Source organism: Poromitra crassiceps, assembly GCF_964638095.1.
Source record: "Poromitra crassiceps genome assembly, chromosome: 5".
Taxonomy (NCBI): domain Eukaryota; kingdom Metazoa; phylum Chordata; class Actinopteri; order Beryciformes; family Melamphaidae; genus Poromitra; species Poromitra crassiceps.
In genome coordinates, this window is record NC_139642.1 from 53713796 (window position 1) to 53726295 (window position 12500).

A 12500-nucleotide genomic window follows, 5' to 3' on the forward strand; every position below is an offset into this window, starting at 1 on the left:
CTTCCTGGAAAAAAAACTGGTCCATTGGAGTGAATGGAGATGTCGGGACTCTTCTATTATACGGCTCTGGGTCACAAGAAGAAGACACCTTGGCACATTATAATGTGTGTCACTCTGCTAGCAGTGCCTCCACACACTGATACGACTGATAAGAACTGTGGATGACTGAAGAGCACAGAATAGATGTGCCACCATGGCAACCCCCCACCCCCCCCCCCCACCCACCCGCCATCCCATAATAGCACAGTGAGGCTGTTGAGAGGAGAGGGGTGAGGGCACGGGGGGTCCAGAATAGCTCACTCAGCTATCGTGCTCCATTCAGCACTGCTGAAGCACACAGAGCTCTGTGTGTGTGTGTGTGTTGTGTGTGTGTGTGTGTGTGTGTGTGCGTGCGTGCGTGCGTGCGTGTTGTGTGTGTGTGTGTTGTGTGTGCGTGTGCGTGTTGTGTGTGTGTGTGTGTGTGTGTTGTGTGTGTGTGTGTGTGTGTGTGTGTGTGTGTGTGTGTGTGTGTGTGTGTGTGTGTGTGTGCATGCGTGATGCGTGATGTGTGTGCGTGCGTGCGTGCGTGTGTGCGTGTGGGGTGTAACAGAGCTCCTGTGTGGGCATAATGGTATGTCCATGTGACCACATGTATCTATAGTTATTTGTGTTACAAAGAAGAAAATGTGTTTGTCTGAGTGTATTTACGTGTGTTATCTGAGTGTATCTCTGTGTGTGTGTGTGTGTGTGTGTGTGTGTGTGTGTGTGTGTGTGTGTGTGTGTGTGTGTGTGTGTGTGTGTGTGCAGGCACTTAACTGCATAAGTGATGTGGGGGTGTTGTTAGGCCATAACAAGAACTCTGTCTCCACGGTGGCCGTTGCTATGTAGGGACAACGCACGGCGTCCATGTGATGTGACACTCACTCAGTCATTCACTGCTTCAGCCATGTCATCAGCACTGAATGACTGAGAGCAGCAGCCATCATCACCAGTCAGTTAATATGCTGCTTTCACTTCAGTTTGGCCCTGCTAACAATCATTATAACAATCAGCTGGCGTGGACTCCCAAGTGCAAATGGAGCAGTGCATGAAAACTGAAAACTGTCCAACTGCGCAAATGAATTAACATGTAGTTAACAGGCAGCGGAGGCAGCTATGCAATGCATTCCAAGCATAAACGCTGCCCACACACGCCTGTTTGGTGTTCAACGCATGCTAATTTATGTGCTTTTGTTCTTTTATGTGCACAGACAGTACAGCTGTGTTCAGAATGGTTGACTCGTTCACTCACTCACTCTTCTCCGTGTGGTGTTTATATAGTGAACTATTTGGGGAACGATCAAACGAGATTGGGACACTACCTCACTCTTCTTCTCCTTCGGCAAACACGACAGCATTGCATTGTGGTATACGGGAGAAAGTGTAGGGTACATTCTCTGTTCACTAGAAATTGCAGTGCATTGTGGGTATTTTACAGTGGACTATATAGTGAGTCAAATGAACAGTTGAGAATTGGGACACTAGTACAAAATGGCCAACACACTATATAGTCCACTATTTCTGTAATAGGGACCGGTTTTGAACAGGGCTTATGTAGCAGGAATTGACTTTTTACTTTTTACATTCAAGGAATTTTCAATCTTTTGAAAGGAAAGACTGCAGTGACTAAACTCTCAGTGAATCTGGATCTGAATCCAAGCTTCTTGCTTGCCGTCCCCACTCCATCTCCTCCCTGCCGTCTCTCCCTCAGCTTCTCTGTCACTATCTGCTCTCTCATCATCAGGCAAACTCTTGGGGGGGAAACTGTGGGGGGAAAGGCTCTTCGGAGGAGGAGGCCAAACGATTCATCAAAAGATAAGCAGATCGGAGGTTCCTTGAATGCAAAACGTGAATGTTTATTCATATAAGCGCACAAATGTACAAAAGCACGTATATTACAAAAGAGCGAATCTGTTGAATTCCAATCTGTTGCTCTTTTGAAACTGGAAACTACAGTGACTACGCTTGATGGTCTATGGCTCACAGTCGTTCTGACTTGTCATCTCCAGTCTGCCTGCTCCCTCAGCTTCCCTGGCTGTCACTGTGTGCTCTGTAATAAGCCTGTCTGTCTGCAGCACAGGCCCAGCTGCCACAGCAGCTTTCAGCCTTGTCAAGCTCAGCCTGCCATCGCCGTTATCCATCCATCCCCATCGGTGTTTCCCCTGACTGGAGATGATGAGAAAAGTGCTGGGGTAGGAGGTTCACCTCGTTAGCCCAGTCAAACAGACTGACAGGCAGACAGACAGACAGACAGACAGACAGACAGACAGACAGACAGGCAGACAGACAGACAGACAGACAGACAGACAGACAGGCAGACAGACTGACAGGCAGACAGACAGACAGACAGACAGACAGGCAGACAGACAGACAGACAGACAAGCGCACTGCAACATGGCCAGTTATGTAGCAACAAGCGAGAGAAGGAGAGGGGAAGAGGAAGAGAGACGTAACGAAATGCTGATGATGGACAGAAACTTTCCAACCATCCTCCACTCCTCTCCTTCCTTACTTCTTTATTTCCTACCTGCTAATCCCTCACTCTCTCCATTCTCCATCCTCTGTACTGACTTCATTTGACACACTGCCTGTGTCCCCTTCTCTCATCCTCTACCCACCACTCTCACTCACTCACTCACTCGCTCACTCACTCACTCACTCACTCACTATCACACACACACACACACACACACACACGCACACACACACACTTCAACTCCGCTCCACTGCCAGAACTGTCCTGGAAACTGTGCACAACCGCAGCCCCCGCAGACTGACGAGAATGTGGGGAGGAAGAGAGAGGGAGGGGCTGGAGAGAGAGTAAGACAGAAGGGGGAGGAAGGGGGAGGGGGATGGGGGGAGTCTTTCACATGCAGTGGCTTCCTATGGACAAGATCTGACTGAGGCCTCATTTAAAAAAGTTGGTTGTACATGGATTTTGTCTTCTCTTTTGCCCTAACTTTGAGATACAAATGTGCATACATCTTATTAGAAATGATGACAATTAACTGATGCACAATCTGCACATGAATATGATGCTGTCCGTCCCCTGCATCATCTTCACGAGTCGAGGCTCTTGAACACTAGGAACAGATCGCCCAAAGGGACTGAAGAAGAAAACAAAATGAGAACAGTAATGCAGAGCAGAGTGGAAAAGACAACCGAGGAAAGCAGAGGAGGGAGAAGAGAGGAGAGAAAGAGAGAGAGAGAGAGAGAGGGGGGGCGGGGGGGACCGAAAAGGCAGCTGAGGACCTGATTGAATAATTGATTTGGGAAAGGAGAGATGGATGGATAGTGTCATGTTCAGACGAGAGGAGGTGAAGAGAGAGTGGAGGGATGGAGAGACGGGTAGAGGTGGGTAGAGGGGGGTGGGGTGGGGGAGTTTCCCCTGGTGCAGCGACGGCTCAGGTTTCACAACACAGCGTTGAGACAGAGCAAACGGAAAGGCAGAGGTCACACACAGGAAGACTGCTGCTGTGTCGCCTGCCTCTGTCAACAACATGGAGGAAATTCTCTATCTTCATCTCCATAAAGGCAGAGTTCCAGAAGGTGGATGGTTCTCCCATGTGTTCTTGAGATTTTCAATGGCCTACATGTCAAATTTCAATTGAACAATGTGAAATCGATAGTCCTCGAGTCACTTTAGATGACAGCTAAAGTTACAATGTATCCATTTATGCATTCATTGTCTTTACCCTGCTACAGCAATTCCTCTTCAGGGTAATAGGGGGCATGCATTACATGGAAGGCAGTGAAGCAGGGCAAGAATCCAATGTCTCTATGACCTTTCACCTTTACAAATACCTGAATGAGAATGTGCATAAGCCTAAAAACAACACAAGACCCAAGCAGCAGCAAACCCCTGAACATCAAATCTATTGGCCGAGCTGGATCTATTGGCCGTCAGCCTTGCTTTCACTAAATCTATGACACAGATTCATCTGCTGACTCACAAGAACAACTCTTTATGCTTTAAGAGAGGTCAAAACCAAGGGGAAACCTCTGCGGCTGAAACATGAATCCAACGTGGAAGTGCCTAAAACCTGCATTCTTTCTAATGGCCAGCAGGGGTGACTCCACTGGCTGCAAAAAAAATGTCAGATTGTATAGAAGGGAATGACCCTAATTCTCACTTGATTATGACCTCAGTCTCAATCCCTAGTTCCAAGTCTTCTTCAATACAGCATGATGTTCATTTAGTCAATTGTGATCCCATTTAGAGTCAAATAGACGATCAAATACATTATGCTTCGGGGGGTGATTGACAGGTCACCTGTCCAGTGAACACGCAGCTCGTCATTCACGGACCAATAGCAGGACACTAATGAGGGTTTCCAAATTCCAATCATGGAAGTTTGAAAGCCTCATTCGTGTTTTTGCTTGCACCTGTGTTTACCCTGCCTTTTCGACACAAAATGGCCCCCGTGAGAAGGGTAAATTGCTCAGCATCCCAGCCTTCCTGTGTGGTGTGCAGTGGACCTGTTTCTCATTTGATCACATGGTCACTGCTTTTGCCAGCCCTAGGTTAGACCTAGTTCCTGCTGTGCACAGAGGACTCATGCCTTTGCTTGTCATCAGCAGATTTGGTTTTTTAAAAGCAACCGTTGCTCAGTTAATGCCATGTAAGGCCATTTTGCTGTTTACATCTGCAAAAACTTATCCACTTAACTCAACCCTTTAAGCCTCGCCCCTATAGCCAGTTACAGTAATAAGCCGGCCAAAGCAGCAGCTGCCATGGAAACGTCAACAGTTGACGTGGGAGGAGTTATCAGGAGATCTGGTCTGGTGAGGAGGAGGCAGCTGTGGCTACTCTGTACATACTGTAGGGCTGCTCCATGTCTACTCTGTACATACTGTAGGGCTGCTCCATGACTACTCTGTACATACTGTAGGGCTGCTCCATGTCTACTCTGTACATACTGTAGGGCTGCTCCACGTCTACTCTGTACATACTGTAGGGCTGCTCCATGTCTACTCTGTACATACTGTAGGGCTGCTCCATGTCTACTCTGTACATACTGTAGGGCTGCTCCATGTCTACTCTGTACATACTGTAGGGCTGCTCCATGTCTACTCTGTACATACTGTAGGGCTGCTCCACGTCTACTCTGTACATACTGTAGGGCTGCTCCATGTCTACTCTGTACATACTGTAGGGCTGCTCCATGTCTACTCTGTACATACTGTAGGGCTGCTCCATGTCTACTCTGTACATACTGTAGGGCTGCTCCATGTCTACTCTGTACATACTGTAGGGCTGCTCCATGTCTACTCTGTACATACTGTAGGGCTGCTCCATGTCTACTCTGTACATACTGTAGGGCTGCTCCATGTCTACTCTGTACATACTGTAGGGCTGCTCCATGTCTACTCTGTACATACTGTAGGGCTGCTCCATGTCTACTCTGTACATACTGTATGGCTGCTCCATGTCTACTCTGTACATACTGTAGGGCTGCTCCATGTCTACTCTGTACATATGGCTGCTACGCTTTGCCGTCACACAGCATTGCTCTGAGCCTCGCACCAGCAGGTAGGATGTTTCACACAAGTGGCCGAGGGAGCGTCTAGCTTAGCCTTCATCTGTTAACGCTTCCTCGCCAAATGATCACGCTGCCTGTAGGCTACATTACAGACTGACCCCTCTCTAAAACACCATCTGTAGGCTACAGTGAAGGATAGCAGACGCAGATAGACCCACTGGCGAAGTCTCCATTACGCTAGTGGAGACAGTGTAGTGCTACAGATACTGCCTAAAACAGTATTGATGCTGCTGTAGAGTGCAGCACAAACAAACAAGCAGCCAGGCTGAAACAGTCTCTGGGCCACAGTGCAGTAGCACTGGGTCGTGTTGAGGTAAAAGCACTCACCTACCACCGCGGAGACCCGGGTTCAATTCCCGGGAGCGGTACTTCCTGGCTCGGTCAGACGTTCCTACAGACACACAATTGGTCGTGTCTGCGGGTGAGACGAGTCCTGGTCGCTGCAATAGCGTCTCCTCTGGTCGGGGAACTGGGGATGATAGCATGATCCTCCCACGAGCTATGTCCTGCCGGTGAAACTCCTCACTGTCAGGTGAAAAGAAGCGGCTGGCAACTGCACATGTATTGGAGGAGGCAACAGATGCGTTATGGCTGCGTTGTGGATCTGGTAAAACTGCCGGATCAGACTCTCGCCCATGTTAATAGATGGGCGATACATGCGGTACGGAAAAATTATTATTATTATTATTTTTTTTGACAGAACCCACGTGTCTGACAGATTACATGAGTGTGGGTCTGTTCGCAGCAGTACCGGAGCCATACCACATCTGTTCAGGAGCTGTGGACATTAGCTCCAAGGCTCTCCCCAGATCAGCAGAGGGGGTGGAGCAACGACTGGGACAGCAGGGCGAATTGGCCGAGTACAATTGGGGAGAAAATCCAGAGGGGGAAGCAAAGTAAACAAAGCATATCTGAGGTCATACTGTAATACTGGGAGGAATGATTGAGAAATAAACTCACAGTTTGTCTTTGTGTTGAGTTTGATACTGTAGATTCCATCAGCGATCACATTTCCTTTTCTAGGCTTATCAGCTTTTCCAGCTCAGCCGTTGATTTGAACAATACGTTTGAACGTAGTGACCCGAGGGCATCAACCGCTACACAACCCCGAGAAGCAGGTTCATCAACCGCTACACAACCCTGAGAAGCAGGTTGCTGCTACATAAAGGAGCTATCTGGGTGTACATCTCACACAGCCTGCTTTCCCAAACTATAGATCTATATAGAGAGATCTACTATAGAGTCTCACCTCTGTTACTTTTGAGTGACTTTGAAATGAGTCTCGGAGAGAAAGATCTTCATTGAGGTGGCAGGCTGAGAGATAGTGGAGGAGGTGCTCCTGGTCTATGGGGAGTCAGGCTGAGAGATAGTGGAGGAGGTGCTCCTGGTCTATGGGGAGTCAGGCTGAGAGATAGTGGAGGAGGTGCTCCTGGTCTATGGGGAGTCCCGCAGCACAATGCCACATCACAAAGATGGGACAGAAATAAAGACTTCTCATCTTACTGTGAGGCTGTGCAAACCACAGGGAGTGGGTGTGGTAACCCAACACCACTTTTATTAGCTGATGGCTCCGTCTGGCTTTCTCTCTCTCTCTCTCTCTCTCTCTCTCTCTCTCTGTGACCTCAGAGATTGTCTTTGTCTCTCTCTCTCTCTCTCTCTGTGACCCCAGAGATTGTGAACTAAATATGCCTGGCCCTCTCCCTATCTCTCATTTCCCACTTTTCAAGTCTACCCCACCCCCCCGCTGTCTCTCTCTCTCTCTTCCTCTGCCCTCCCTCTCTCTCTCTCTCATCCTCTGTCCTCCCCCGCTGTCTCTCTTCCTCTGCCCTCCCTCTCTCTCTCTCTCGTCCTCTGCCCTCCCCCGCTGTCTCTCTTCCTCTACCTTCTCTCTCTCTCTCGTCCTCTGCCCTCCCTCTCTCTCTCTCTTGTCCTCTGCCCTCCCTCTCTCTCTCTCTCGTCCTCTGCCCTCCCTCTCTCTCTCTCTCGTCCTCTGCCCTCCCTCTCTCTCTCTCTTGTCCTCTGCCCTCCCCCGCTGTCTCTCGTCCTCTGCCCTCCCTCTCTCTCTAGTCCTCTGCCCTCCCTCTCTCTCTAGTCCTCTGCCCTCCCCCGCTGTCTCTCGTCCTCTGCCCTCCCTCTCTCTCTCTCTTGTCCTCTGCCCTCCCCCGCTGTCTCTCGTCCTCTGCCCTCCCTCTCTCTCTAGTCCTCTGCCCTCCCCCGCTGTCTCTCGTCCTCTGCCCTCCCTCTCTCTCTCTCTCGTCCTCTGCCCTCCCTCTCTCTCTAGTCCTCTGCCCTCCCTCTCTCTCTAGTCCTCTGCCCTCCCCCGCTGTCTCTCGTCCTCTGCCCTCCCTCTCTCTCTCTCTTGTCCTCTGCCCTCCCCCGCTGTCTCTCTTCCTCTGCCCTCCCTCTCTCTCTAGTCCTCTGCCCTCCCCCGCTGTCTCTCGTCCTCTGCCCTCCCCCTCTCTCTCTTCCTCTGTCCTCCCCCGCTGTCTCTCTTTCTGCCTCAGTCATTCTTCCTTTCTCTGACGTGAGCGGGTGAGTGGCTTGTGGGAACGCTTTTCAAACAGGAACATTGCTAGAATAACAGCGCGTGCTTAGGGAAACATAGCATGCTGCATGTGACACATACTGACCACTGTGCTAAGTCAAGGTTGAAAAAGCCCCCAATGCCTCTTATTGCGTGGGATCCTATCACAGCATACGGCCTGTAGTTACAGCATACGGCCTGTAGTTACAGCATACAGCCTGTAGTTACAGCATACGGCCTGTAGTTACAGCATACGGCCTGTTGTTACAGCATACGGCCTGTAGTTACAGCACACGGCCTGTAGTTCCTGGGGCCTGACGTTGCCCTAACCTCTGACATGTCTTGACCACATCGTGTGCATGCGTGTGTCTGTTTATGTGTCTTCTAATTTGGCATCTTTATAGACGTGTGTATATAGAATGTGACATCATCCTGATCTTAAATGTTAGTTTCAGCTATGGTCCTCCTCCCCCTTCTTTTTGAGCTCTCTGTTCTTCTCTCTCATGTTTCTTTCCTCTGTCTTCTCCTCGCCTTCCATTCTCTCTGTAATAGAGCACGGCAGGAATGAGTCCGGAACACCAGGAGGTGAACACTTCCGGTTCCCTCATCTAAAAACCAATGGGATTTTCGTATGTGGATTTCGGCTAAACGGCAAACTTCGTGATCAGCAACATAACCTTCACAAATGAGGAGCACTTTCATGACTTTTGAAACGTAAATGTGAAGGCCAACCAGAAAGTGTAGGGACTTCCTGGTTGGCCTACAAAAACTATGTCATCCCTGCGGCTCTCTCTGCTCTCTGCAGTCCTCTCTCTCTGTCTCTCTCACCTTCTTTCTGTGGTGTGGCTGTCTGTCTCTCTTTCTCTCTCTCTCTCTCTCTCTCTCTCTCTCTCTCTCTCTCTCTCTCTCTCTCTCTCTCTCACCTTCTTTCTGTGGTGTGGCTGTCTCTCTCTCTCTCTCTCTCTCTCTCTCTCTCTCTCTCTCTCTCTCTCTCACCTTCTTTCTGTGGTGTGGCTGTCTCTCTCTCTCTCTCTCTCTCTCTCTCTCTCTCTCTCTCTCTCACCTTCTTTCTGTGGTGTGGCTGTCTCCTGGTCGCCCTCCCTCTCGGCGGAGCAGCGGTATCCCTTCTTCTTCAGGATGTTGCAGATGAGGATGCCCAGCAGGCCCATCACGCAGAAGATGGGCACCAAGGCGAACACGGCGTACTCGGCCGTCTTCTCCTCGGCGGTGCGCACCGCCGTGCCGTTCACCGTCCTCGCCCCCCCAGCGGCCGGGCCCGCGCCCCACCGTACGGACCGCTCGCACGCGGGCAGCCGAGGGAACTGGGAGGAAGAGGAGGAAGATGGGGAGAGAGAGAGAGAGAGAGAGAGAGAGAGACAGAGAGACAGAGAGAGTAGGAGATAAGGGGGGTTATGGTCATCTCTTTTGAACAAGCAAATGATGAGACTGTAAGGTGAACTGTGTAGTGTGCTTACTTTTTACACAGGGACTTTTGGCGGAAACGTCCCTCGTGGCACTGGAGTGTAATCTGCAAAAGAACACGCACGCACACGCGCACACGCACGTACACACACACGCGTGCACACACACACACACGACACCACACACACACACACACACACACACACACACACACCACACACACACACACACACACACACACACACACACACACACACACACACATTTATCAATACAAAGTAAGAAGCTGTTCAGGATACAGAGCCATGCACAAATCAATCCTAACAGCTGGCAGTGCATCATCATGGGTATTTGCAGAGCTGCAAACAGTGTCTGCTACACATCTCATGGATTCATTTTGAACCCTGAAGTTAAATCAACAACACAAGACCACATTAGTGAAGTCATTTACCAAGAGAGGCCTAGACAGACAGAGAGGGGAGAGAGAGAGAGAGAGAGAGAGGGAGAGAGGGAGAGAGAGAGAGAGAGAGAGAGAGAGAGAGAGAGAGGGAAAGAGAGAGAGAGAGAGAGAGAGAGACAGAGAGAGAGAGAGACAGAGAGAGAGAGAGAGAGAGAGAGAGGAGAGGGAGAGAGAGAGAGAGAGACAGAGAGAGAGAGACAGAGAGAGAGACAGAGAGAGAGAGAGAGAGAGAGAGGAGAGAGAGGGAAAGAGAGAGAGAGAGGGAAAGAGAGAGGGGGGTGAGGTTGAGAGAGATGGAAATTCAGTGGGAGTGTTTAAGAGGCAGAGCAGGAGAAAAAGCATTGGGAGGAGAAAGAAAGAAAGAAAGAAAGAAAGAAAGAAAGAAAGAAAGAAAGAAAGAAAGAAAGAAAGAGAAAGACAGAAAGAACGGAGTAGCAGAAAAGTGCATTATTAGAGAGATAGCGGGAGAGAGAGAGAGAAGGGGAGGAGTCATGTGGCATGTTTTACAACAGAAGAATGACTCAGCGGTTTCAGCCTGTGGCATGTTACAGTATGTCCTATAGTAGCCTACATGCTGTTGCCTGCCCACTGCAGTGCATAACGTAGTGTGTGTGTGTGTGTGTGTGTGTGTGTGTGTGTGTGTGTGTGTGTGTGTGTGTGTGTGTCTGTCTGTCTGTCTGTCTGTCTGTCTGGTTGTTTTGTTCTATTGTTGTCTATGCTATTGTTCCGTGAGAGACAGAGAAAATGACAGGACTTGATATAGAACGCATAAAAGTTGATGAGCTTCATGTTTGAGGAGAAGAACATTAATTATTAATTATTATTATCTGTTTGATAGAAGACAGGTTAATAAATAGAAATGGCGAGCAGTAAGGTATGCAGAGAGCCAGGCGAGGCGGGTCTTTACCCAGGTAGACACGCTCCACAGACAGAGAGCCAGGTGAGCCAGGTGAGGCAGGTCTTACCCAGGCAGACATGCTCCACAGATAGACAGAGAGCCAGGTGAGGCAGGTGAGGCAGGTCTTACCCAGGCAGACACGCTCCACAGACAGCGTCAGAGTCGTCGGTCCCGGCGTTGGCTTCCTGCCGGCCGAGCGCACCGGCAGGAAGTGTGCGGACGGCACAGGTCAGAGCCCCGTGTGTCGGAGAAGGTTCCCGCTGGGCAAGACTGGCACCGCACATCCTCCTCTGCCCTCTGGATCTGCCCACAAGCCTGGCAAGGGAGGAAAGAAAGAAAGAAAGAAAGAAAGAAAGAAAGAAAGAAAGAAAGAAAGAAAGAAAGAAAGAAAGAATAAATTAGTGAAAATAGTCTGCAAGCTGAGCAAAATGAACAAAGGGTGGCAGTCTACAGATGAAATGTCGGAACAGTGTTGGACAGACATTGAGCTTTTGATCAGAAGTCCTTTGACTCTGTGTTCACCAACATTAACACAATGACAAATCCAAAATAGACCTCCTCTTTTGAGCTCTGTGTATCTTCAATAAAAGGTAGATGACACAGGTGTTTATCAATCACAAGTCATCTTTCATCTACTGCAGCTGCGTCATTACTGAGGACAATGAATCATAATGTGTATCAGCCTGTGTCAACATGAATTTATGAACCAAACAACTGACACCATAACTAGACACGTACACACAGCAAGTGGTGCTTTTGTATTCAGCGTGCCACTCGAAAATATCAAACGCCACATTTCTGGCCAGAGGCTAAAATTATCTTTTTTGTAGGCCTACTGTGTTTAATGTTAGGTAGTGGAAATAAATATTCTCAGTCCTGGCAAGACTCAAAACAAACCCAAATATAGCCTCCAGCAAAAATACGTGGTCAGTGCAAATAAAAAGATCTAGCCGTGGTGGTTGTCACCCTGGGGTTTGGGACTTTGCAGGCTAGGACTATGATGTCACAACAAGTCATTGTCAACCTCTCCACGATATCTTGCCAGCAATTCAAAACGCTGAAATACATACTGTATACGTTAGGCAGGAAGGGGAAGATAAGTCAAGATAAGATTTATAGAGGACACAAATGATTTCAAGAGAATGCCAAAGCACTCTATAGAAACTGATCATGTGGGAAAATGTTATGAAATCCATCAAAATGTTTTCAAGTGTTGCTTTAACAGGTTTTATTACATTTTTGACAAATCTAGAGGGACATTTTTTTACATTGTTTCTGACAGTTATTACATTATCGGCCACGAAACACCTCCCACTGTCCCTTCTAGGCTTCCCTAGATCTGAGAGGTTCTCTTGTCTCTCTCTCAATTACAATGTCGATTTGTGAATGAATTTAAGGTGCTTTACTGGCAGAAAGATGCCTCTCTCTCTTACCTTGGAGGGCTCCTGGCCAGCGGGACATTGCAGGCACACACACCTTTCCCCCCACCGACACTGCACTGCTGCAGTCCCACCACAGCCGAACACCTGGAAGACACACGCGCACGCGCATGCATGCACACACACACACACACACACACACACACACACACACACACACACACACACACACACACACACACACACACACACACAC

General features: G+C 49.1%; 1 protein-coding gene across 1 annotated transcript in view; it reads right to left on the reverse strand.

Moving 5' to 3' along the window:
- The window catches only part of relt (RELT TNF receptor), a 54185-nt gene that overhangs the window by 10044 nt on the left and 31641 nt on the right, over positions 1-12500 (reverse strand). Inside the window, 6 exon segments of the mRNA XM_083636390.1 lie at positions 9149-9362; positions 9364-9407; positions 9561-9613; positions 10995-11065; positions 11067-11180; positions 12299-12391. Of these exon segments, the coding sequence (XP_083492516.1) occupies positions 9149-9362; positions 9364-9407; positions 9561-9613; positions 10995-11065; positions 11067-11180; positions 12299-12391 (589 nt within the window).